Here is a 26161-nt window from a genome sequence, read left to right on the forward strand (position 1 = left end):
GTAATACAAATATCATCAAATAAAAATAATAGGCAATGACAACAAAATAAAAAATAAATAAAAAGAAAAAGGGGGTGTTTAGTACATCACACACTGGAGAAAACATTATACGGCATTAAAGATAGTAAACGAGTTACAAACAGACAAAGATTTTTTAAGTTTTTTTTCTTTTAGACAATTGGATCAGTGAAAGGTATTGCTCAAATTCTTTCATGAAAACAAAAAAAGGGAGGTCTGGGTGAATATTTGCATCTGTGAATGTGGAATTTTGCAAGTTATTTATGAGACAGGGAAGTGAAATGTTTGTAGGCCCACATTGTTTAGACGCGATGTTTTGGTTTTAACCATAGACTGTAGGTTTTAACCACTAGTCTTTGCCTGAAAGAAGAGTCAGGTTCAAAAATGAAAACACTGCCATCTCCTGGTTATCCTTGAAGGAAAACGACCAACTCTCTGGGGGGTCTTTTTCCTATTATGCCAAAAGCGCGCCTGCTGCGCCAGTCTTCTTCTTCTTCTTCTTCTTCTTCTTCTTCTTCTTCTTCTTCTTCTTCTTCTTCTTCTTCTTCTTCTTCTTCTTCTTCTTCTTCTTCTTCTTCTTCTTCTTCTTCTTCTTCTTCTTCTTCTTCTTCTTCTTCTTCTTCTTCTTCTTCTTCTTCTTCTTCTTCTTCTTCTTCTTCTTCTTCTTCTTCTTCTTCTTCTTCTTCTTCTTCTTCTTCTTCTTCTGTTTTTATTGGCGGTTGGCAAACAGCTTTTGGGTGCATTACCGCCACTCACTGATCTGGAGTGTGGACTCAGGATTTAAATCACTATACACAACACCAAATAAATAAATAAAATAAATAAATTAAAACAATTTTATATATATATATATATAAATTAATAAATCAACCTTTAAACAAAAAAATCAATAAACGTATATTTCTCAAATTCTATTTATTTAGGGTGACCATATGTGCCATTTTCCCAGGACGCGTCCTGGCTAGGATTTCTATATTGCCAAAAATATCTAGGTTTTGGCTTTGTTTGCGAGTGCAGACCGATCGGTGTATGACATCAAAATACCTCGAGAGCATTTTGAAAGCATAAGGAATCGTCTGTATGCTATTTTGATGTCATACACCGATCGGTCTGCACTCGCAAACAAAGCCAAAACCTAGATATTTTAGGCAATATAGAAATCCTGGCCAGGACATAGCACATATGGTCACCCTAATTTATTAGTCTTGTTGATCCTAAACACTCTAGAAGTAGACTCCAACCCTTATCATCTGCAGATTTTTAAAGAATATTACTAATATTTTGCTCTCCATTCTCTCTTAGTGCATTCTTTAAAATGTCTCTCTCTGAATCACACTTCTGGCAATGCAATAAAACATGGTCTACTGTTTCTTCCTCTCCACAATATTCACACTTTCCATTATTATGCTTTCCAATCATGCAGAGAGAACTGTTTAGACCAGTCTGACCATTCCTTATTCTTGTTATAACCCTCCCCTCTTTCCTATTTCGTCCTCCAGTTCCTATCTTTCCAACTAATGGAATATCGATATCTCCCTTTGGTTTCTTTGTGCCATTGATTTTGCCACATCTTTTTGATCTGTCCCTTTATCACCACCGTAGCTTCTGACTTGCTGATCTTTATATTTATGTGCTTATTTCCACTCTTCAAAGCACATTTTGCTGCTTTATCTGCCTTTTCATTCCCATCAATTCCAACATGTGCAGGGACCCACACAAACCTAACAGACAAATGTATTTGATGAATTCTGAATAATGATTGTAGTATTTCATACAATAAGTCCTCTCTACTCCTGGAGTTGCAAAATGTTAAGCTCATTAATGCTGCACATGAATCTGATGCAATTACCACTCTCTCTGGCCTGACCTCCTCTACCCATTGCAAAGCAACAATCATGGCCATCATTTCACATGCATATACAGATATATCTATATATCATCGGTAATTCTCTTTCAAGTGCGCCAGTCTCGCGAGATAATTCGTTTTTACGTAATAGGTGAACGCTTGAACGTGTTGCGTGTCACAAGAGGTCGGGTTTGATTCGTTCTCCTGACTCGCGCTTCAGCTCTTCAATCGTTTGATCACGCCTGAGACGCAGGCCGACCGTCCCCAGAAAGCGGAGCGTTTTCCTCAGTAAGATTTCGCTATTAAAATACGAGGTATGTTGTTGTAGTGCATCTCAACTGTGTTAGGAAACATTTGAGTGTAAATGTGGTGATTTGTTTGTAGAATAAAATGGTTTTCCTTTGTAAAACGACGACGTCGACTGAGATCGGAGTAACTTAAACCATACACGGGGCGAAGCAGCAGAGCCAGAGGCCTGCATGTATCAGTTATCGGGTTGATTTCATGACCGATCTGCCCATCAGATCACTCCTATTGCGTGTTTCGTGTGTTTAAACGTTGCTTTCGTTTTGTATGAGGTACACTGGCCAAAAACCTAACGTTAGCACCGCATACAGACTATAACGCTTCCATTAAAACGCTCGATCTGGCGATATATGCGGTTTCGTAATGGAAGCGTTAATATCGATTGGTCAACTGTTGTTCAGTCATGACAAACATGTTTTTTTTTTAAGTTGTATACACGATATTGCATGATTTATGCCCTTCATTTGCAGCACAGGTGCTTTAATTTTGTCAAGAGGGGAACTGAAGCAGATGTTTGGGTTAAAATACCGTCTCGTGTTTTTGTGTCGTTCTTTTTAAGAGTAACGTTACCTCCGTTTATTGTCCGGTGGTTGACATTTAATACAGGCTTGGGCCTGCTATCAGAATTGGCTGCTGTGTGAGGCGGTCTATTGCTGTTCAGTGGACATGTTTTGTTTAGTCACTGGATGGCGGCCTCACGTCTGAGTTTCGTTTTCCAGTCAATGTTCCCATTAAAACCCTTCCTGCGGGATAATGACAAAGTGTAATCCAGAACCCAGTGGTTTTAGGGTTTCAGATGGATGTTTGATGCAATTTTGCATACGTTCTATTAAATTCTGATATATCTGTTAAATTCAGATATGCTACATTTAGATTTTGTATATGCATGTTTTGAATTAATCAGTTAAAGGAATTCTACAGTCAAAATCAAAATTGACCTCATTTGCTTAACCCTCTACATTGCGAGTAAATCACTGGCATATGCAACTAAACCTTCCCTCTGGGCGATGGCTAATAAATTCTCAGATTTTACTCGCCAGTGTGTAAGTTGGAGGCTAAGTATAAGTTTAGCACAGATATATTTTCACTCGCCGAACACTGACTGAGCACTTTCACTCTCCATCAGGTGATCTGTGCTGTTTTTCAGTTCATCTGAATGGATGTGCAGCGCACCTGTATTTGACGTACCGTAAACTCTAGTGTGACGGCGCACGACTCGCCATTGCTTTGTTTCCCACACATGCAGAGAGAGAGAGAGAATTAACGCGCTACATGCAAACTATATTCTTTGTTGTATTTTCCTGTCAAAATAACAGCATTCCTTTGGAATTCTTCAGCTTTTAAGAACTACCGCTTTCTACAGTAGTGGGCGGAACTAATGCACAAACGGCAATCTCATTGGCTGGCACTCAGCTATTATCGTCCCTGTTTTGATTTCAGCAAATCAGTTCGAGCGAACCCACACAACTTGATTAATATTCATGAATCCAGCAGCTTATTAATCCTTAGTGCATTTTATATTGTTCTTATTAATAGAATTGGTATCTTTTATTGTCTTTTCAGTATTTTTGTTAGGTTTTTCCCCAATTTTTTTTTTTTTACAGAAACACCAAAAAAGCACCACCGCCAGTCTGAAGTTCAGTTAAAATTACTAATATGCATTCATACATGGTTATCAAGTTTTAATTCTAATTACTAAAGTTCTATCATTAAATAATATTGATTATCATATTATAATGCTTGACTGACTGATGTTAAGAGTGTACTTTCAGATATTTAAAAAACTGCGAGATTTATCAGTCTTGCGAGTAAACTAAAAAATTTACTAGCCAATGGCGATTCAATTGCCAAGGTGTCCATTGAGGGTTGTACTTGATGCATAATATTGGTCTTGATGTGCAGGTTTTTTTAGTGCACGTTATTCATGAGGGAAAAAAGATTTTATAATATTTCAACAATTTAGTAGATCCATCTCTCAAATGCATACATGGGTGAATCATTCGCAATAAGATCAATAACATGCATTTAGAAAAAAATAAGAAATTGCATTTAATGCCAATTAACTAAGGTTATGGCAGTGATGGCAAATAAAGACAGATCTGAAAAGGAATTGTTCCCAAGTTGGATATATCTTCTTTTTTTTTTTTCTTTTTTTTTATATAAATAAAATTTGGAAATGTGTGACATTTATAGAAGTAGAATGGATGGTGATTGCTGTTTCCTTTTGACTTTTCTGACACTTTTACTGCTGGAAAACCTGATGTAGAGAGAGATGAATTGTAGTGCTTCAACACTCATGTCTTTGTTTTATAAGTAGATTGTAGTGACCATTGAAAAAAGCAGCCCTGGTTGCAGGTTTGGTAAGTCTGCATAACAAAAACAGCCCAATTGGTACTCAAAACTAGCCTGATCTTGTTCCAGGGGAAATTGGCTGTCAAAATCGTGTTCGGAGTCAAAACCACCTTCCAGGGGTTTCCACCTTCTTAGAAATAGCATTCCAGGGAAGCAGGGTGGACTGAAGATCTCCCCCCCCCCCCCCCGCAACAGTATAGAAGTGGCCCAGTCCCGCAGGAGAACTGCCGACTTGGCAACACTGCCTGGTTGCTTAGTTAGAAATTGTTGATTTTATTTCCTTCAGAAATGTGCAGCAGCTCTGTAGCTCTTTTTTTTTTTTTTTTATTGAGTCCAGACTTATTATTATCAATTATATCAAACCAACAATAATGTAAAACGTTGAAGTACTGCTCACAGGTTATTAATAAATTACAGTTGCCTAATATCTATAAATTAACAGTCTGGCCTATCATGTTGTCCTGTGTTGAGGCATGTTTGTCCCTCCCTGTTTACATTCAGGTGACAAAAACCTTACTAAAACACATGCATGAAAGTTATGTGAAGATGCACCTAAACTGTGATATTATTATTTCCCTTGGTCTGTCTTGTCCATTTTGCTTGCTGTTTTTTTTCTTCTTCAGTGAAGACATGGAAACCTGTTTAAATCCCTAGAAGCTGGAGATTTGAGTGTTTCAGAAGGGGAAAATGGTCACATCCGTTTTGCCATTTCTGTGTGAAGACGACAAGCCAATAACCCTTTCTGTTTTTGTCCCCTTAATTTTTCCAGCTTTTCATTGTTCTTGGAAAGTTGTGTGCCCCCTGTTGCGTTGAGGCATTTTGGGAGTCTGCCGCTTTTAGGCCCAGTCTCCCTCCAGCCGGCACAGATAAAGACTCAGTTGGCACTGCACCAGCTGAATGCAATTGCTGGCACAAGCGTCACTCCGCCTGCAATTGCTTCACCTGCTTTGACCTTGCTCAACTTGCTTAAGGTCACCATGTCACATCCATTATATAATCCCCGTGGAAGGCCGTTCCACAGTGGTCAGAGACCCGTTGTGCCTGGCCAATATGGTCTTGGGTCACAGCCTCGAATGGAGCTCAGGGCAGCCCGTCTTGGCCCAGGTTCCATATCCAGTTCTCGCGGAGGATTGATGGTCAACCAGCCCTTCTCACTGGGACAACGCCAGTCGCAGATTTCCCCAGGTCTCGAAGCCGCCATAGATCGGAACCTTCGGGGAGCCCGTGAGGAAGTTCGCCTTCTCACTCAAATGCTCCAGCAACCCAAAAAAGCAGATCCCCGTATGAGAGAGGATGCAAGGGATGAAGTGATTTCCTCCGGGAGCGGATTTTCAGGGACTTTACGATCTGATGAGGGGGACTGGTCCACATACCAATCCCCAGCCAAGCTCTTTGCATCTTCAGGTTTGGATCGTCCTTCAAGTTCTTCACCGCTATTCCAGTCAACAGGATTTGGTGGAGGATCAAGTGGTTTGGACAGCCAGCGACCACCAGGACAGCGGCCTTCACGCTACACCTCTGAAAGTGCCAGCAGCATCCTAGCAAGTTTTGGACTTTCCAATGAGGACCTAGAACTTCTAAGCCACTATCCAGATGATAAGCTGACTCCTGACAACCTACCGTTTATTTTACGAGACATCCGAATGCGTAAAGAGAAGAGGGACGTTGATGCGAGATCTGAATACAGCAAAGTTATTGACTATGGACATTCTAGTAAATTTGGCTATCCTGAAGGGAGCCCGGATGGCTATGCAAGTGAACATCTGCTTAAAGAGTCACCAAAGTATGTGAGGAAGGTCTCTGGACCTCCCTTCAGTGGTATGGACATCACAAAGCATCCTCAGCCGTGTCAACCAGCTCCAGGCCCTGTACAAGTTCCAAAGCTTCAGAAACCTCTACTAGTAGATCCGAGACCCACTAAGAAGATTCCAGCGAGACCATCTGCTTCCCAGCCTATTCTGCCACCTTCCAGTCGACCTCCTTCGCAGATTCCACCTCAACTTGGTGTTCTTCCTTTGATGACCATTAATACTATCACCGGAGGTCCGAATGCTAACTGGATCCCATTCCTTTCACCTCCAATCAGCCTGCCCGCCCCGAAGAGGCTTCCAACTCCGACCATGATGAACGATTACTCCGCAGCTACTCCAAGAATCTTTCCTCATACATGCTCTCTATGTAACATTGAATGTATCCAGATTAAGGTGAGTATCTTCTTACCCAGTAGTGCCTCATTTGAAAGCCTTTTTTTCTTTTAATGTTAAGGGTTTTACCTGCTGTTTTATTCATTTAAATGTGTTGGTGAACTTTGAGCTAAAACTGTACTAAATTTGACTATGAAATAAAATGTCAGAAACCTGTAATGAAATTAATGTTTGTTAACTTAATTTGCTCATTAATTGTGCAATTGCCTCATTGTGGGTTAAAAAATATTTGCCAATAATTTGATGTAAATAGAGTAGATAATAACTGACTGGAAAATTGTATCTTGACTACTTCAAGCCAATTCCAGTTTCAGAAGGAGATTTATCAGTCAGGTTTCTGGAAACCTGAGGGAAGCCCGATGGAAAAACCATTTTGTTGAAACCTAGTTTAAGACTTTGGACTGGCTGAAAAAAAAATGTATCTGATGTGAAGACAGACCTGATGACTTTACACAATGCTGAAGACAAAAGGCAGATGGCGATCTCCATCTTCGTAATACCTGAAGCAACGCTTTGGATTTTTTTCATGTCGGAAAAAGTTTTGTCGTCAAAAATCATGGACTTTTTATTCTAATGAGACGATAGTGGATTTAACAAGCGTTATGTGTCAAATTTGGAATTCTGGTATTCCTCTTTTCTTTGTTGAAAGTTTGTAGCTCTCTATTCAACATTTTGTGGATCTGTTTTTTTTTTTTTTTTTTTTCAGTTGCACAGTTTAAAACACTAAAGTATTTATTAAAGCAGAAACCTTGATAATTAAAGCTTTTTGTTTTTCTACAGGACTGGCTTGAACATCAGAACACAAATCTTCACATTGAGAGTTGTAGACGTCTTAGGCAACTGTGAGTGTTTTTTTTTATGAGTGGCTGCTATTGCTCAAGAATTCCACTGGAAAATTTCTCATTTATATTGTTTTGTTATTATAGATATCCTGACTGGAATGTTGAGGCTGATTCTGTTAAAAGGTAAATCCCTACCATATCCAATCGTGGACATTTAGTTCTAGAAATATAATTAATCTAATGTTAAGAAGGTTTTTAAATTCACTTGAAAATGTGTCAATCATCCACAGACCTGAGCCCAAATCAGACCACAGCAGCTCAAAGCGGCACACCCGATCGCACTCGTACTCCAGATCCCCCAGCCCGAAGCGGCACCATGACTCCTCAAGCCGTCGTAAACGATCGCGTTCACGCTCCCCCTCCCGAAGCCCTAGAAGGTACCGGCGTTCCAGAAGTCACAGCCGGTCCCCCCATAGGAAATCTCGAGTCAGTCCTTACAGACGGAGGTCCCGTAGTCCACCATCTCAACGGTCAAGGTCTCCAGTTTACAGTAGGCGCTCTCCTGTACGCCGCTCAAGCCCCCGTCGGAGCAGCCCCTCCCGTCAGCAGAGATCTAGCAGTAGTGAACGACTGGCCATGAAACTCATGTCTTCAAGTAAGATCTTTCATTGCAATGCTTTTGCAATGAAGTATACAGTTTGCTTTCAAATCACTTGGTGTACTAATGCATGAAGTTCTTTTCTTGCCCACAGCTGAGCTTTCCTCTATCACAGACAGTAATACTTTGAAGGCTGTGGTGAAATCCTTGGCACCAGCCCTGCTTGCTGAGCTAGCAAAGAAGAAAAGTAGTTCCACTACTTCCTCGTCAAAGGGATGTAGCAGCAGTAGTTGGAAACGGTCTTCCCCTCCTAAGAGAGCGGAGTACTCCAAGTCAAGCAGAACCTCCACCTCAAAGTCCTCCAGCACTCCAAAGGTACATCCTCATATTGCAGTAAAGGCTGTTTGTTCCTCCATTACTTTGGCTTTGAGGTCATTGTATTGTTGTATTTCTATCAGGGTCATTGGAAAACATTTTTGAAAAAAGTATAGATGAATGTAGGTCATTGTGTATGAAATCTAATTGCTATCTCTCTTTGTTTCTGCATGATGTGAAGCCAAGAGCCAAGGATGCCCCTGGCACATCTTGTTTGTTGAGACTCATGCGAATTCCTTTTGGGACTACAAGCAAAGAACTGACTGATGCCATTGAACCTTTTGGCAAGATTTATACTGCCATCCTCCTCAAGGCGATTAACGAGGTAAAAATAATGTTTACCATTTGTGTTTTTTTTGCTTTGATTTTTTAATGTACAGCAAGCACAGTGCAGGTAGTTAATTAGTTTCTTATCTACCTGTGTGTAAAATGTGTGGCCTTCACTGCTTTGTAATTCACATTTCACATTCACATGTCAGATTTACTCATTTATATTTATATATATATATATATGTGACCCTGGACCACAAAACCTTAAGTCGCTGGGGTATATTTGTAGCAATAGCCAAAAATACATTGTATGGGTCAAAATTATCGATTTTTCTTTGATGCCAAAAATCATTAGGATATTAAGTAAAGATCATGTTCCATGAAGATATTTTGTAAATTTCTTAGCGTAAATATATAAAAACGTAATTTTTGATTAGTAATATGCATTTCTAAGAACTTCATTTGGACCACCTTAAAGGCGATTTTTCTCAATATTTTTATTTTTTTGCTCCCTCAGATTACAGATTTTCAAATAGTCGTATCTCAGCCAAATATTGTCCTATCCTAACAAACCATACATCAATTAAAAGCTTATTTATTCAGCTTTCAGATGTATAAATCTCAATTTGGAGAAATTGACCCTTATGACTGGTTTTGTGGTCCAGGTTCACACACATATGCGTGTGTATGTATGTGTGTATATATATGTATATATGTGTATATATATATGTATGCATGCATGCGCTCACATAAATGACCAGGTCATGTCAACAAAGTTCATTTTAATACTTTTTTGTGACCATTTTTATTTTGCTTAGAAGAGAACATAAGTTGTATTTGCTGGGTTTGTACATTTGGGTTATTTTTGAAAGTCTCTTATGATCACCAAGGCTGCATTTAGTTGTTTAAGGATACAGTAAATCAGTAATATTGTGAAATATTATTGCAGTTTAAAATAACTTTTCTATTTTAATATATTTTAAAAAGTGTAATTTATTCCTGTGATGGCAAAGCTAGAAAACTTTAGTGTAACAGTGGAAGTAAAAAATGTATTAACTCCTTTCTAAGAAAAGTAAAACTTACTGGCCCCAAAACATTTTAATGCTAGTGTAAAGGCAAATATGTACATTTGAAATGTAGTTAGTGTAGCTGTTGCAAACATTTGTGGTTCTTACTCTCTTCAGGCCTCAGTGTGTATGGAGAGAGAGGAGGATGCCAAAGCTTTGCTCAACTGTAAGAACCTGACAATTTGTGGACAGGTTATTGATGTCTGCATGGAGAAGGTATGTTTGACTCTGTCAAGTCACCTTACAGATGAACCATACCAAGCCCTGACATTAAATCCGATTTGTGTATTTTTGTAGGATGCAAGAAATGATGGGAGAAAATCTGTTAAGACTGAAAAACCTGTTAAGAAGTAAGTTCTCGCGCATGCAGTGGTTTTGCAGTGCATCTAGAAATAACTTGATTTTTATATTTAATATTTTTGAATTATACATAAAAGCATTGTTTACACACGTTACAAAAGGTTCTGTAAATGCATTTGTTTCATTACAGAAAAGAGGTGACTACTACAAAACCAACCCAATCAGCAAAAGTAAAGTGTGCCAACCCAGTGAAGGCACCTCAGTCAGCTAAAGCTAAAGAGGCAACAGGTTCCAAGACTTCTCAATTAATCAAGGGAAAATTCAGTGTCCCCAAAAAGACTGTACAGACAGCTAAAGCTAAACTCCCTGCTAAGGGTTCAGGTAAGTTAATACATCTTCATCTGTAATTGTTCCTGTGATCATGCAGGATAATCTCTAACTTTGCTTGTATAATTTGACAGAGACGGCAGTTGTTGCCAAGAAGTTAGTAAAGAAGGTATGTTAATTTGTGTTCTCCCTCCAAACTGTGTTTATTTTTTTTATTCCACATACAAAAACCATTCAGTTTGTTAAAACAGCTACATCTGTTCTCTTTCTTTGACTACAGGAAGTACCCTGGAGAAAAAATATAGTTGAGATTACGAATCTTCCAGAGGGGGGGGTTACTGAGGATGACCTCACCAACCTTGCTAAACCATATGGCTTCATTGCAACTCCTGTCATAGCATTCACTCAACAAAAGGTAATAATATTAGGAAATTACATAAAAAAATCCTTGCTTTAAAAATGGGTTGGTGGCTTTCTATTAAATGTTTTTTATTACAATGTTATATTAATATGTATATCATTTTTTTAATATTTTATTGTATTTACTTTAACAGTAGGGATGTAACGATTAACCGCGAACCGGATGAAAATAGATTTAAATGTGACGATTTAAATCGGTTGAGATGCTAAACAAATCGCGATTCAATTAGGGTATATGAATGTATGTGTGAGGGGAACCTGCTGTCTTTCGATGGTATTTTTTCTTTTCCTCTTGCCTCTGTATAATGCATTAAAGTTCATAAGTGCAGCGCTGCTATGTTTACAGCGGAAACCAAGAAAACGCTTTAAGCGCCACCTGCTGGCAGAGAGTGAATCTGCGTCTCATTCAGCTCGTCTGCTGTTTGTGTTTCATGCAGATATTTTTTATGCATAGTTTCACAAAACTGAAGTCAAACCATTCTGTTTTTGCTTCAGATTTCGAAATTGCACAAAGTAATTTAGATTTTGAGATTAATGCGAGATTAAACCGCTCATGTTTCATGTCTGCAGCATCTTTGTTTGGATCATGATTAAAATGCAGTGGTTGCCTCTAATATTAAATGGAAAGAGCACAGACAAAGCCTTAGTTTGTTTATATGAAGAGATTTATTTTATTTGTGTAATTTATTTGATTTGGGGCTTGTTTTAAAATTTCTATTTAGTTTTGTTATTTACATTATATTTAAATTGTTATTTAGCAAACACTTTTATCCAAAGCGACTAACAAATGAGGACAATAGAAGCAATCAAAACCAACAAAAGAGCAATATATAATTATAATATATAATATAATATTTTAGTATATTATTGTAGTTATATTTCAATTTCACAAAGAAACGTACAGTATTTTGTCCAAGCAATAATAAAAGGACATATTTAATTTATTTGTCTTAAATCTAATTTTGTAAAAAAAAAAATCGTGAAATCAAAATTGTAAATCGAATCGTGAGTTGACTTAATCGTTACATCCCTAGTTAACAGTGTTTTAATGCTTTTTTTTTTTTTAGGCTTATCTGCAGATGCCCAACACAGAGGCAGTTGAAGCAATGGTGAAGGCCTACTCGGAGACACCAGAAGCGACTAACAAATGAGGACAATAGAAGCAATCAAAACCAACAAAAGAGCAATATATAATTATAATATATAATATAATATTTTAGTATATTATTGTAGTTATATTTCAATTTCACAAAGAAACGTAAAGTATTTTGTCCAAGCAATAATAAAAGGACATATTTAATTTATTTGTCTTAAATCTAATTTTGTAAAAAAAAAAATCGTGAAATCAAAATTGTAAATCGAATCGTGAGTTGACTTAATCGTTACATCCCTATTTAACAGTGTTTTAATGCTTTTTTTTTTTTTTAGGCTTATCTGCAGATGCCCAACACAGAGGCAGTTGAAGCAATGGTGAAGGCCTACTCGGAGACACCAGCTAAAGTGCAAGACAAAGAGATTACCATCAAGATGATGATGCAACCTATCGACCTGAACTACACTGTGAGTGTGCTCTTCATCGCTCTCTCTGTCAACGTGACGCATAGGGGGGGAAAAAAAATTATAAATGTCCAAGAACATTTGATGTATGTTTTGGTTCTTAATTTAAAGTTATTAAACATTCTGTGTTCTCACTTAAAAATACAACAATAATGAAAACACACTGTTGTCTATCAGAGAGAGAGAGTGCATTATGTCTTGAGTACATTTATACTCGCTTCATTAATACTGGTTAGTATTGACTGACTGTTTTATCTTTATCTACCCCAAAGGAGTCAGTATTCAGAGTGCTTGTGGGCATGGAGAAATCGCCTGTAAGTAAATGACAAAAAGATGACACTGAATTAAAATAAAATTTAAATAACCTGTATCATGTCTCAGACTCTCTTTTTTCCCTCCTGACTGCAGGAAATCGTTACTTTGCCAGAACGCCTTCTCATTGTTAGTAATGTGCCAAAAACACTTGGGGCAATCAAGGAAGTAGAGACCATAATTCAACGCTATGGTGGCTTCAAGAAAGTTTTGCCTCTGAATGGCAAGGTAAGCTGCTCAAATTCAACTTCTATATTAATTAAACAGTCTTATTTTTACTTTTACTCGCATAATATCTTTGCAGAGAAACAGGAAAAACAGTATTGTAGTGATTATAAACAAACATTGGGTCTTCATCTTCCATCTTATTAAATCTACTTTCTTAAATCTGACTGTTGCATTGTTTTATTTTCTTTCAAGATTATTTTTGAAATGGAGAGTGTTGCTAACGCCAGGACTATCTTCAGTCGCTTCCTCAAGTTTCGTTGTGTGGTCCAGAACAACACCCTTAACTTCCAACTAGCCAAACCACTCAAGGTACTTTAGCGAGTATTTGCATGAGTGACATCACCTCAATTCTTTTACAAAGGCAATTAATTAAAAATTCAACTAACCATGTTGTTATTTATTTAACAGCTAAAAAAGAAGCCAGTAGCAAAAGGGTAAGAGAGGAGATATTAAATATTTTGCTTTTATTTTATACAAAGGGTTCTGGAAATGTAAATTTTCTCTCTCATGTTTAACTCTCCTCTTAGAGCAAACCCTCCTGGTACAACAGCAGCGACAATAAAAAAACGTAGTACCGTCAAAGCCCAGAAGCCAGTGGCTACAGCAACAGCTTCTGCTGCATCTACTGCAGATCCACCTGTCACAAAAGACAAAGCTCCAAAAACAGCTGCTATTATTGTGGCTAAAGCAGAGAAAAGTATTGTTTCAAGCAAAAGTTTGAAAGAAAGTGTTGGTGAAGAAAAGGTGAATGCTGATACAGCTGCAACTAAACTTTCTGCAGTTCCCAAAGACCTTACTGTTGATGCGTCTGCTAATGCGGAAACGGCTACTCCTGAGAATAAAGCAAAGAAGGATACCCAAGTTGTTAATGAAACTGTCATGAAGATCCTTGAGACTGAAACTCTGAAAAAAGAGCATGAAGCTGGATCCTCAGTTCCCACGACAGAATCTGATAGTGAGAACAAGGAGCTTGAAGTTGAATCCTCTGTTCAAGCTTCGGAATCTGCCGTTTCAGCTGAGTCTGGGAAAGCAGAGCTTAAATTTGAATCATCTGTCTCTGCTTCAGAAGCTGCTGTTTCAGTTGAATCTCCAAACACAGAGCATGAATTGGGATCCTCTGTTCCCGCTACAGAATCTGGAAAAACAGAGCTTGAAGTTGCATCTGCTGTTTCCGCTGAATCTGAAGTTTCAGTTGAGTCTGGGAAAACCAAGCCTGATGTTGCATCCTCAGTTCCCTCAGGAGAATCTGCTGTTTCAGTGGAGTCTGCAAATGCGGAGCATGAATTGGCTTCCTTAGAAACTTCCATTTTAACAGACACAACTGATCAGACAGGGATTTCATTCAAGATAAATGATCAGAATGTGCTGCAGGCTGAAAATGTTCCTAAAGAATTGGTTCCTACATCTGTGGAAGAAAGCAAAATTGACAATGAAAAGTTAGAAGATGACGATAATGTTGAGTCCAAGTCACAAATGGAGATTGTTGCTTCAACTGTTAGTAGTGAGGAAACTGCAGTAGAGGCCATGGAGACCCAGAGTCCAGAAGAACCTACCAAAGGCACTGATGTCAGAGAGAAAGTTTTGGAAACGCATGAGCTCAAGATAGAAAATGAGGGCCAGGCCAATGACTTGAGACCAACTGAACCTTTAGAGATGGACATCAATCCTCAGTCTAATAATCAAACCGAACCTGCTGAAGAGCATGTCCCTGCAGCTGTTGCATCTGACTCCATTCCACCCTTTGATCCTGCTTCTGACGTACCCTCCACTTCTGATCAAACTGTCAGTAATTCTTCTGTCACAGTTACATGTGCCTCAAACAGTCCTCAAACGGTGCTTGATCCCTTCCAGATTGACGACAATTCTCTGGACTTTCCTCCGGTTACGCAGGAGATTTTGAAGGCCCTTGAATTAGCTGTCCATCAGTGTCGCTTACAGTCTTCATTAAAACGTGCTGAAGAAGAAGCCAAACAGAAGGCAGAGATGGAGAAAAAAGCTGCAGAGAAGAAAACCACAAAAGGTCCATCAAGCTCAAAGAAGCCTGCTCAAGTGACCAAGTCCACTCAAGCTGAGAGCAAAAAGATTCAGGCCGAGAAAGAGAAAAAGTCTCAGAACTCCGGGTCCAGGAGCAAGCCTGTGGACCCCTCATCCCCAGAGAAAGAGCCAACATCTAGGCGCAGGGGTAATTCTGAAGAAGATGGCCCTACCACCAGGCGTGGGGGATCTTCTGGGTCCTTCTCCTCCCGGAGGAGCAGGCGGAATTCCAGCCCTCCATCAAAGCGCTCAAGGGGGCATGATGTTGATCGCAGGGTGAGGTGTACTAACTATATATATGGTTGTTTTAAGATGTTTGAAATTATACCTTGCTGTTTCTGTGTTTCTCAGTCACTTTCTTAATCACTCTGAAATTTTAATCTTTTCTATTTATTTGCCTTTTTAGAGTCATAGTAAAAACTCACAGCCTTCAAGGGGCCACTCAAAAACAAGGACAGCTGAAAAGGTAAGTTTCAACATTTAACTGGCTTGCAGTCTAATGACTGAAGATAGGGATTGCTGATTAAGAATTTGTGTTTTCCAGGAAAAAGAGGAGGAACCGTTTCCATTTAACATTGATGAGTTTGTGACCGTTGATGAAGTCGGGGATGATGCAGAGGACACTGCGGTCTCAAATACTGAGTCTTCAGCCAAGGATGAGAAGATCCAGGATAAACCCGATTCCCACTCCATAGTCTCTCCTATTGCAGAGTCTGGTCCAGCTGATAAACCAAACCAAATAACTGACACGATAATTGCTTCTGAGATAGGAAAACCAGAAGTTATTGAATGTGCAGATAAAATGGAAGCCAAGACTAAAGAAACCACACCAGCTGCAGAAGTTGTTGCATCTCCAAAACCAGAAGAGCAAGGGCTTCAGGAAGAGAGTGCTGATAAACCGCTGGGAACTGAAAGGATGGAAACTGCCGTTGTTAAGAACGAGACAACAGAGCCTTGTACTATAGAAGAAACCGCTTCAGCAGAGATGGACAACAATGCTGAGACCCTTTTAACCATGAAAGAACACCATGACATTGGGGCCTTGGATGAATTTGAACCAAGTCAGTCAGTTTCTTCCTCTCCTTCACAGAAGGAAGGCTATCCACCAACTTCTGTAGAAACTTTAGAGAAATCCGAAGATGTCCATCCCGAGGAGCCTGAAACCTCTGCCCCAGTGATGGACAATAAAGATGAGGCAACTGTAATCTCTGAAATTCCATCCCATGATGCAATGGTCACTCTTGATGAGGTCAGTGAGGGTGAGGAAGATTTTCTTGATGAAACAAATGAGGAACAGCGTTCGAAGGCTGATGAAGTGCCTGAGACACTTGTAACGGCTGATGAGGTTGGAGATGATGTAACGGGGGGTGAAGAATACCAGTTGGACAAAGAACTTCAAGGTCTAGTCACATTGGATGAGATTGTTGATGAAGAAGAGGAGTTTGATTCATTCAATCCTGAGGTCGGTTTTTTTGGTTGCTACCCCCAAAATTGTGTTCAAAACACTCATTAAGGCTACCATGGTTTGGTTTTGTTCTTGTAGTTTGACATGACCTCTTCTTTGTCTTTCCAGACTCTTGTAACCCTGGATGAGGCCAAGGGTGACGATGAGGAGATTGAGGAAGTGGAGCATAGTGAAGACAAGCCAAGCACCACAACACCAATCATACCAGAGGAGCCGGTGAAATCACCAAGCCAAGAAGAGGATGTCTGTGACTTTGAAGAACTCCGCAAGATGAACTTTGTAACTGTGGACGAAGTAGGGGAGGAGGAAGAGGAACAACCACCCAGTGAAGATGTCAAAGAGGAGAAACAAGTTAAAAAGAGAGCTACAAGGGCCAAAAAGAGAGCACGCCAGAACCCAGGTGACTAAAAGAGAAAGCAGTTTCCTTCTCTTTAAACACTCAGATGTGATGTATTTCTAAGTGTAAGCACTATTGTCTCCTTTTGCTCTCTGTAGTGAGGAGATCCACAAGAAGTAAAAGAGGGGCGACAAAGAGTGCTGAAGAAGCAGAGGAGCCCGAGACAAATGCAGAGTGTGAACCAGAGGCAGCTGCTTCCATAAGTGAGAGTCCTCCTGCAGCTGTAGAATCCATGGTTCTTGATGTTAAGCCAAAACCGCAAAAGGCTGAAACCTTGAAAGTTCCAGATTCATCGGCTGCAGTAGTCACTGCAGAGGTCTCTTCAGGGTCAGAAGAGGACAAGACGAAAGCTAAAGATGATGGCAAATCTGCAAAGTCAGAAAGTGATACTGTTGACACACCAGTCTCTGACAGAAAATCCACAATCAAAGGTGTTTAATCTCATTGATGGTTATTTAGCATTTGTTGGTACCAGTGTTCTTACCTGTTGCTTTTTTCCGTTTTCATTTGCAGAAGAGTCCAAGCAAAGGCGGGAGACGGAGCCGACACAGGAACCAGAAGCTAAGAAGGCCCACTCTCATTCCCCTTTGATTGAAGACTTCACCTTGCCCCCGTTTAGCCCAGACAATCCCATTGGTAAGAGTTCCACTAGAAATTATGCAAACATCAGTTAAGCCAACATATTGACTTTATATAAAAAACATTTTTAAAAAAAATCTTTGTTTGATTAATACGGTTAACAATGACTAAATCAAATGCATTATCACAACATTATCTCCAAGCAAAGTTATCTTTTTAATGTTTTTTTTTTCTGTTTCATAGGGGTTGACTTTGTGGTGCCCAAGACGGGTTTCTTCTGCAGACTCTGCTCTTTATTCTATGGCAATGAGGAAACCGCTAAGAAAAGTCACTGTAGTAGCCTAAAGCATTACCAGAACATGGAGGTACAAGTTCTGATTTAATTCTGAATGTTAATTTCTTACCGGTTAAAAAAAAAAAAACTGGTACCCTTTTAAATTAAAATACTGTTCTTATTCAAGACTGAACACATCTGTTTATATAGTTAACGTTTATCCTTTTTCTCTCTTCTCTAGAAATACTGCAAGAAACTCAAGTCTCAGAAGCAGGGTGGTTGCTCAACACAGACGATGCCCAGTCATGTTTCTGCTTCTGAATAGCCCCTGTGAAGAGTTTTTTTTCCCTTTTGTATTAATGTTAACAGATGGGTCCAGTTGTTTAGTTGTAAAGGTTTATTATTATTTTTATTTTTATTGTTTAGAATGAAATGCATTGGCTCATGCTCAATAAAGATTAAATATAATCAGACATGTCTTTTTATGTGCATCTTTAAGTTTTGAAATGTCTATAACAAATAGAATAACATCTAATGACGGCGACAAAGTTTTTGAGATCTGTTTCGCTAGTGATAAACAAGGTTGTAATTACAAAGCAGAAGGAAACAAAGATCTGTAGGAAGTTACAGATGAGCTGAAATCTCATGCTATGCATGCACCATATTTAGAGATGCACCGTTTTACAAATTAAGACTACATCATTAGAGGTGTTAATCAATTTAGGAGAGGATTATTTTAAAATGTACATAAGTCATTTCGTACAGTACACATCTAAATTGTCAATGGTCCTAATTGTGCGGGCACCAGGTTTGAACATCAATTTGAATTTTCAGAAGCATAAATTAGTTTTTTTTTTCTGAAGCTAGTCCTTCAAAAGAGTGCACACATTATAGGCTGTAATTTTAGTCAGAGAGTTTTCGTATTTGGGTCAACATTTGCTTTCATGCGATTTCTTCTCTGCCCACAATCGTGGTAGGAATAAAAGATTTATGTTCCTTGAATGTTTACAAACCTTTAATGTGAGTCATTTGTTTAACTGATATAGCTTAGAGACATTTTATGTGGCTCACAACAACCTTTTAAAGGTTACTTACACAGTAGAGGTGATTGCGAGTCTTTATTTGTCTGTACTTCATAGTCCTATACAGTATGTCCAGACCGAGGGGGACGGCTGCTTGCTTTTCTGTTTAATTTAAGTGTTTTTGTGAACGTATATGCTTTAATAACAAATAATTGTACCAATTTACAATAAGGTTCCATTAGTTAATGTTAGTTAATGTATTAAAGTGTTAGTTAGTTATTGTAAAGTATTACCCAAATAATGTATTTTGAGCATTCACTTGAAACTAAGCATCTAACCACATCTGATCTGTTGATATTTGCATAAATATTTTGGGCTTTAAGGAAAACTCCATTTAACGTTTGTTGAATAACTTGTTTACCTGTCTAAAATTTGAGCCACTGCTTTGTTAACAGGAAAATTCCAGAGAATAATAAAGGAATGTCTTCCTCTTTGAAATCCAATGGCACAGTTCTCAAATAGACAGCCAAGACCTTTGGTTTACATGTAACAGAAAATAAAACCTGTCTGTCATAATGTTGAATTTGGCATCATACCTGATCTGTGCTGACTTTTACTTTGCAGAAACTTTAAAGACTTTAAGGGAAATTCTATTTCAAATTTGGCCTGTCACATGGCTACATTTGAAATAAGAAATGTCTTCCTGTTTTTTGTTTGTTTATTTTGGAAACAACAGTTGCATAAATGTTCTAACTTTTTTTCCTACTTTTGTTTTTAGTACTGATTAAATATACCATGGCAACAATATTTCTCAGCGAACTGATTTTATTGTATATTAGAGCAATTTATGCCTGGAAAAGCAGAAGAAAATTTAAGAGGCCATGTAACCCATTCTACAATATGAAAACCTATTCAACTTCACTCTCATTTATGCCTCTGCATAAGCAAACAAATAATTAAATGGTTTCAAAATGCAGTAAGAGAATAAACAATCAATATAAGAACAATGGAAAGAAAGCTTTCACCTTATATATTAGATTTTTATATGTAATCACACACAAAAGGAATAGACATTTTAATATAGCCTACATGTCATTTATGCATTTGGCAGACACTTTTATTCAAAGCAACTTACATTACATTCAAGGTACACATTTTTTACATTCTATTTCATATGTTTAAAACATAATTTTGTTTGGCTTCTTCAATGGTTTTCAATTCCTATTCCAGGAAGGAATGGAAGTCTGCCGTGGCGCAATCCCATCAGAACAGCCAATGAAGTAACTGCTTGTTTGCAAGCATACTTGAGTGACTTTCAGGCAAACAAAGCAGAATTCTACCCTGCAGCGATTACATATGACATTCTTACACCCTGTTGTGTCATGCTCCACAAGGTTGCCACAAGTGGGGCAAGCTCGCATTGAGGGACAGCTCACACTATTGACTTCAGGTAGTGTTATATAACGACATTTTGCCAACTTTTCAATGTCAGGATTGGTGCAGTCAGGGTTGTCACAGCGGTCAGATCGAGGGCCTGGGCCTTTCCACTCCTTCATACACTGCCAGCAGAATTGAAACGTGCGACCCTTCTCAGCCGTGCAGATCGTGCACATGACACAGAGGTTGGTAATGTCAGCTCTCTCAACAAATGTCTGACATCCAGGACACTGAATATAAAATTAAAGACATTCATGGAATTACAAATAAACTTCTAAAAAGCAACTTTTATGAATCTATTCAAGAATGCAATTATTTCTGGATATATGTTGGGATTTATGCCAGTAACTCACGGTTTTGTGTTCGCAGTACTCAGCTGCAGCAAGAACAGCCATCGTCTCTTCAAAATGGCTCTGCTCCTCTTGAGTCAGTACAGCCAACCTCCGCACTTCTGCATAGGGCCATTCTGCATTGCATCTTTGTAGTGTGCCTTCTTTAAGCGCAGGACACAGGAACTTGTGCTGACCCTGAGAATAAAATGCAGACATACTTTTAGATTACTGTATGTGCCTGTTAACAAGTACTGATTCTTTAGTCTGAATAAACGTATTACCTGGTCGAGCAGACTACGACACCATGCAGTCAGTGACTGTGGAGTCACTGCATGGCCACATGACATCTCAGCACGACGAGTCTCAGGGTCATCATCCCCAGCTGAAAGTATATTAGTCAATTGGTGTCTTAAGATTCAAGAAACTTTTTTTTTCATACTTAACTACATTATTCATTTAACTTAATGCAACATTCTATGGACGCAGAGTTGCCAAAGTAACTGCTTAAATTATCACAAGGACATTCAGCACTAATGACTCACAGCATACAATCATTAGCATTCAAAAAATACAAAGTATATGCAACACCTGGATAATCAGTTTGCAAAAATGTTTGGTCATTGCTTTGTGAAATGCACTTGACTTCACTGTTTCAGGTGTGATGAATGAACTGGAAATATTGCTCAGTTTTTAACTTATCGGCTCTTTTTTTTTCATTTTTAATTATTTGTATCACAAAATTTGACTGGATGCCACTTTCCGAATTAAACAATATAATGAGGTCATGTGACAAAGTACTGTCTGAAACATTTAACCTGGAATACTGCTTACTGCTGATAAATAAATAAATAAATAAATAAATACATACATATATGTTCATGGGCTCACCCACATGGGTCCTAGCTGGGTCACCCAAGTGGGCCCCAGATAAGATGCCCATTTTGAGCCCATGCCCACTCTGTACCCCTGTTTTGCTGGGTACATTCATGCATACATAGTAGCCTATGTAGCATTACTCAATATTCAGTAATTAGCCTAAACATTGCCAAAGAAGTTTTTTAGATATTTGTTAGGCTATTAGTTCGCTCTGAAATTTAGCAAGCCTAGATAAAGTGCACTCAGTAATTTTTGTTTCGATGGCTGATATAGCCGTCATCTTGAATTTATACGCTGCGTAATGTAGTTAGTACTTAGTAAGCGATTAACTAGACCAGGGATGGGCAACTGGCCCGCTGGATCATATTAGACTCAGATGATCAATTTGAAAACATTTTAAAAGTAAGTCAAGTAAAGATTGCTTTCAGTTTATAATGTTAATATTATTTCCAACCAGGAGAGGTCGAGTTTCCAGCGGCTCCCCATGTTAATTTCAGTGCAGTAGGACGCCCTCGAGTGGGGGTACAATCTTCAACTGGCTGGCAGGAGCCAGTGGCGGGCTGGTGGCTGGCAGTCTCAGCCGCTGTAGATCTGCGAGTATACCTGTCAGTGGCGGCTCCTGCCAGCCAGTTGAAGATTGAACCCCTACAGACGCCCTCTGATGTAAACATTCACTAACGTTAGCAAATAATAAATGTAAAAACTGACCATGAAACAGTATTTTCCAGTCAAAATGGTAAATAGATTATCTTTTAACAATTTCAAGGGGATATTAGCCATATGTTTGGGAATCTGTATTTTATTTAAATCGCCATCACCTCACTGCGCACAAACAACGGGGATGACAGAGTTGCACTTGCCTCAAATTTCAAAGGTAAAATGCATTGTCAACAAAAGCTTTTTTCCAAATGCATGACAGAAATGTTTGCATTAAACTATGTTCTTAGGGTTTCAGCGGGTCCTTAAAAAGTCTTCAGTTAAATCGTTAAATGTAAGGCCATGAAAACTCTTAAAGGTCCCCTGAAATGCTTAGAAACACGCAGCGTTACTCTATGTGTTGACGTCATTTTAACTGAAACAAGAAGACAGGGCGGGACATATCAAGCAGCCCCGCCCCTTTGTAAAATTAGCCAATAGCGTTAGTTTATATCACAGCTTGGGCTAGAGCCGTTCAGAGCCATTGAGCTCTGTAAAGCTGCATTTGGCAGGGTATGCCAGCCACAGTCTCATCCATATTGCTATAAAATATAGCATTCTGTGTAGAATTCAAATAGCTCCGATACATTTTGTGGTCTGCGCCGACTCGCGCATGTGATCCGCTCCGTGCTATCATGTCTCTGGACCTGAGCAGAGTGTGTGTGCACAGCGCGAAACCAGACTTCTTCTTTTCCTCAATGGAAAGCATATTTACACGGTTTGAAAGCCGCGGCTTCAGCGTCTATTTTAGTGTAGGGGGCGGGCGCTTCGGTTTCTAGAGAGCATTTGATTGGACAGAAAGTTTGATGAGAAGCTGAAGTACGATGTGACGTCAAAAAAAATCGTTGAGCCGTTTTGCCAGAAGTGACCAACTACAAGCTTTGAATGCTTATATCTTCTAAATGCGAATTATGTCACTGTTTTGGAGCACACTGCCTTATAGATAACCTTAAGACTAACATATTGATACGAACACCCAAAAATCTTTAATTTTGATTTCATGGGGACTTTAAATGATACAGAAAGTCTTAATTATAAGAGGTCTTAAATTTGGGGATGGAAAGACAAGAACTGCTATATAGATTAATTTGATGATTAAACTTCAAAAGGCTGTGATTTCACTGAATAGATACAAAGTCCTTTTAAGACAAGTCACTCGGCGGCCATCTTTGAAACTTTGAATGGGGAAACATCAAATTCTCCAAAACTGTTCACTAAGCTTACGATTAAATTTCATATTTGAAATCACCAAAGAAATATGACAACAACTGTGTCATAAATGTTGTTACTTTTGCTCAAATAGCATTATAAAAAGCTTATTTTTCAGGCTAGATCAGCCAGTGCGCATGCGCAGTCCTGAGCGTACGTCTCAGAGAGCTGACTGTTTCTATAGCAACCGGGACGCTTCTAACGGTAGCTGCAGTGATGCTCTGACTTTACCGATTAGCGATTGGCTCTTTCATTCAGAAGGCGGGGCTTCCTGCGATTGAGCAGCCATATTGAGCGTTGCAGTTTTCCCCATTCAAACTACACGAGTGACACGTCTTGGGTATTCTATAGATATGAGCGCTGCACGTTTCAAAGTCAAGCGCTGTGCTTTTTTGTGTCCTGCCGTTACCGGGGGAACCGCTATATTCTGCCCATAATATACTGTATGTAGAATATTCCTCAAATGAAGATACCATAAGCCGCTTTTCCACTATCGGGCCGAACGGTTCTCTTTGCTAAACCGTTCCATTCTGTGCCGATCCGGTGTTCTGACAAATAATGCTACCTATCAGATTATGCTACCAACACTGTATTTATCCTACTGTAGGTTTAGGGTTGGGGTAGGTGTACATGTTAATTAAAGCCTCACACCTTATTAATATCATGCTGGAAGCAAAATCTGCTACCTTACCATCTGTTTTAAAGGGAGATAGCAAAATCTGACAGGGTAGCACAAATCGTCAGAACAACGGGCCAGTCAGCACGGCTACGGTTTCATTTTCCACTGTGGTGCTGAACGGAGCTCTTTGGAATGCAATCATAGACTGTATAAAAACATGGACGTAGTGTCGTCACCCGTAGACTTCCGAAGAGCGTTTTGAAGCCTAAAGTAGGCGGAGCCCGCAGTCGCCATCTTGGCAGCGCGTCACTCCCGGATAATCGAAAATGGGCAAAGAGGCGGGAGCTGGCTGCTGAAACCACGCCCACCTAGCTCGACGGTGGTGACAGCAGCGGCAATCCACCTGTCACTCAAGTGGCCACGCCCTTAATTATGCAGAACTTTAAGGCTTAATATAATTTAAACGGATGAGTTATAAAAAAATTCTCCCCCCTCACAGTTGTCATGAAGGGCAAAATTAGCTATACCAAAATCATTTTTTGAACCAGGCTGTAAACGTTTTTTTCTGCTGTAAATTTGGGCATTTTAACATGGGGAGTCTATGGGATTGACTCCCTTTTGCAGCCAGCCTCTAGCGGCCAGTCGATGAATTACAGTTTAAGTCACTTCCGTGTTGGCTTCACGAGAGAGAGCGGGAGGTTGCCAGGTCGAATGCAATACAAATGCTCAGTCGTTGCCTTGGAAACGCAAGTGTTATATAAACAACGATATGGAAGATGATCAGATATTTCTGTTTTTGGGACTCCTTTTTTATCTGATATTTACTTCGTTCAATAACAGAAAAAAGGACACAACTCTTGACGTGAAAAACAAAATAAACAGAAGGCGACGACGGGTATAATATCAATAAGCGCAAATGTTTCCTCCACAGACCAAACTGTCTCAGACATTTTTTTGTTTTTATATTGAATGTAGCCTAGCTGTTTACGCTGCTGTTTGATCAAATAGTGTGCGTCTGCTTAGCCAGCTGTGGACAAACTGGTAGCCAGGCAAGACATCACGCACACACACTCTACCGGCACGGCTCAGCACGGTTGTCTAACCTTGCCGAGAATTCCGGCCCGAGAACGGTTTGTAATCGTGCCGCGCCGTACCAGGCTCACGTGGAAATACAACTGGAACCGTACCTGACAGTTCTTAGAACCGTTCGGCCGATAGCGGAAAAGCGGCTATAGATTCTGCCGTTCCGAAAGTGACACCTGCTGGCAGAGAACGAATTTGCTTTTTCAATAAGCCCTTCTGCTATTTTTGCTACATATTTTTAAATGTGAACCAGTGGATCGACAAAAAGCTAATGCATTATAAAAATCTAAACAATTAAAAATAATAATTTAATAATAATAATAATTAAGACACTAAGATATATTTATGTTATTTAATATAATCATTGACTGATAATAATTGTTTCAATTAATATAATAATTGAAACTTTTGCCTTGTCCCTTTTCTTAAAAATTGTTTAAAGCCTGAAATGTCAAGTGCAGGTCTTAAAAGGTCTTTAAAGCTCTTAAATTTGAATTAGATTTTTTTTTTTTAATCCTGCAGATACCATTTTGAATAACTTTTTGACTAAGCCCTTTTTAACTGTCCTCTTATGTTGTTTTGAGAATGTTCTGTAGGCCACTAATAAAAAATAGGGTCTCTGTACATTTGTTTGTTGCAAATTTACAGACAATGCAACTGAGATGTTTACATTGGCTTGTTGGTAATATTGCTGTCAACTGACAACAAAGTTTCCCTTCTGAATTAGCTTAACTGCACTTAAAATAAAATCTTTAAAAACTAATTACATTAATTATACTTTAATTTCCTTCAATAAAAAGGAAAGTGAGCAAGACGGTGTAAAAGGTGTGTGGATGTGGATTAGTATCAAAGGTATAAAGGAGAAAAAATGCTGGCCCGAGGACTATCAAAGTTGCCCATCCCTGACCTAGACAAAGCGCACTTATTTTCGGTTTGTGCTAATATGACACATAAGAAGGCACCCCGAAATGACTGTAATTTTCATCTAACGTGAGTTGACATGAGTGTATCTTATAGTGGTAGGCTATACATACTTATGTCATCCTGGCGCGTTACAAACTTCAGTGTTTTGTCTTTGGGGTCGTAGCGTTTTTCTTCCCGATGTTGTTCCGTCATTGTTGCTCCAGCAGTCGGTTTAGAAATGAAATGAAACCTAGTAGGTTTTATGGTGACAGT

The 26161-nt window shown here is 39.0% G+C and overlaps 2 protein-coding genes across 2 annotated transcripts in view; one reads left to right on the plus strand and one right to left on the minus strand.

Moving 5' to 3' along the window:
* znf638 (zinc finger protein 638) overlaps nucleotides 1–18184 on the plus strand; it is a 32100-nt gene extending 13916 nt beyond the window's left edge. Inside the window, exons 2-25 of the mRNA XM_016242077.1 lie at nucleotides 5292–6726; nucleotides 7507–7568; nucleotides 7653–7691; nucleotides 7799–8163; nucleotides 8261–8481; nucleotides 8663–8806; nucleotides 9936–10034; nucleotides 10116–10168; nucleotides 10309–10499; nucleotides 10580–10614; nucleotides 10726–10860; nucleotides 12294–12425; nucleotides 12695–12736; nucleotides 12831–12962; nucleotides 13155–13271; nucleotides 13371–13396; nucleotides 13490–15272; nucleotides 15403–15462; nucleotides 15541–16458; nucleotides 16570–16861; nucleotides 16957–17289; nucleotides 17372–17494; nucleotides 17681–17802; nucleotides 17953–18184. Coding sequence (XP_016097563.1) covers nucleotides 5292–6726; nucleotides 7507–7568; nucleotides 7653–7691; nucleotides 7799–8163; nucleotides 8261–8481; nucleotides 8663–8806; nucleotides 9936–10034; nucleotides 10116–10168; nucleotides 10309–10499; nucleotides 10580–10614; nucleotides 10726–10860; nucleotides 12294–12425; nucleotides 12695–12736; nucleotides 12831–12962; nucleotides 13155–13271; nucleotides 13371–13396; nucleotides 13490–15272; nucleotides 15403–15462; nucleotides 15541–16458; nucleotides 16570–16861; nucleotides 16957–17289; nucleotides 17372–17494; nucleotides 17681–17802; nucleotides 17953–18036 — 6943 coding nt within the window. The 3' untranslated portion in view covers nucleotides 18037–18184. The remainder of the gene's footprint in view (nucleotides 1–5291; nucleotides 6727–7506; nucleotides 7569–7652; nucleotides 7692–7798; nucleotides 8164–8260; nucleotides 8482–8662; nucleotides 8807–9935; nucleotides 10035–10115; nucleotides 10169–10308; nucleotides 10500–10579; nucleotides 10615–10725; nucleotides 10861–12293; nucleotides 12426–12694; nucleotides 12737–12830; nucleotides 12963–13154; nucleotides 13272–13370; nucleotides 13397–13489; nucleotides 15273–15402; nucleotides 15463–15540; nucleotides 16459–16569; nucleotides 16862–16956; nucleotides 17290–17371; nucleotides 17495–17680; nucleotides 17803–17952) is intronic.
* A 1705-nt stretch (nucleotides 18185–19889) lies between these two features.
* Nucleotides 19890–26161, minus strand: part of LOC107558415 (probable E3 ubiquitin-protein ligase ARI7) — a 21992-nt gene continuing 15720 nt past the window's right edge. The window contains exons 5-7 of the mRNA XM_016242078.1: nucleotides 20784–20887; nucleotides 20524–20697; nucleotides 19890–20400 (exon numbers count right to left, since the gene is read on the minus strand). Coding sequence (XP_016097564.1) covers nucleotides 19948–20400; nucleotides 20524–20697; nucleotides 20784–20887 — 731 coding nt within the window. The 3' untranslated portion in view covers nucleotides 19890–19947. The remainder of the gene's footprint in view (nucleotides 20401–20523; nucleotides 20698–20783; nucleotides 20888–26161) is intronic.

Source organism: Sinocyclocheilus grahami, unplaced genomic scaffold (genome assembly GCF_001515645.1).
Source record: "Sinocyclocheilus grahami isolate Dianchi unplaced genomic scaffold, SAMN03320097.WGS_v1.1 scaffold645.1, whole genome shotgun sequence".
Lineage (NCBI taxonomy): Eukaryota > Metazoa > Chordata > Actinopteri > Cypriniformes > Cyprinidae > Sinocyclocheilus > Sinocyclocheilus grahami.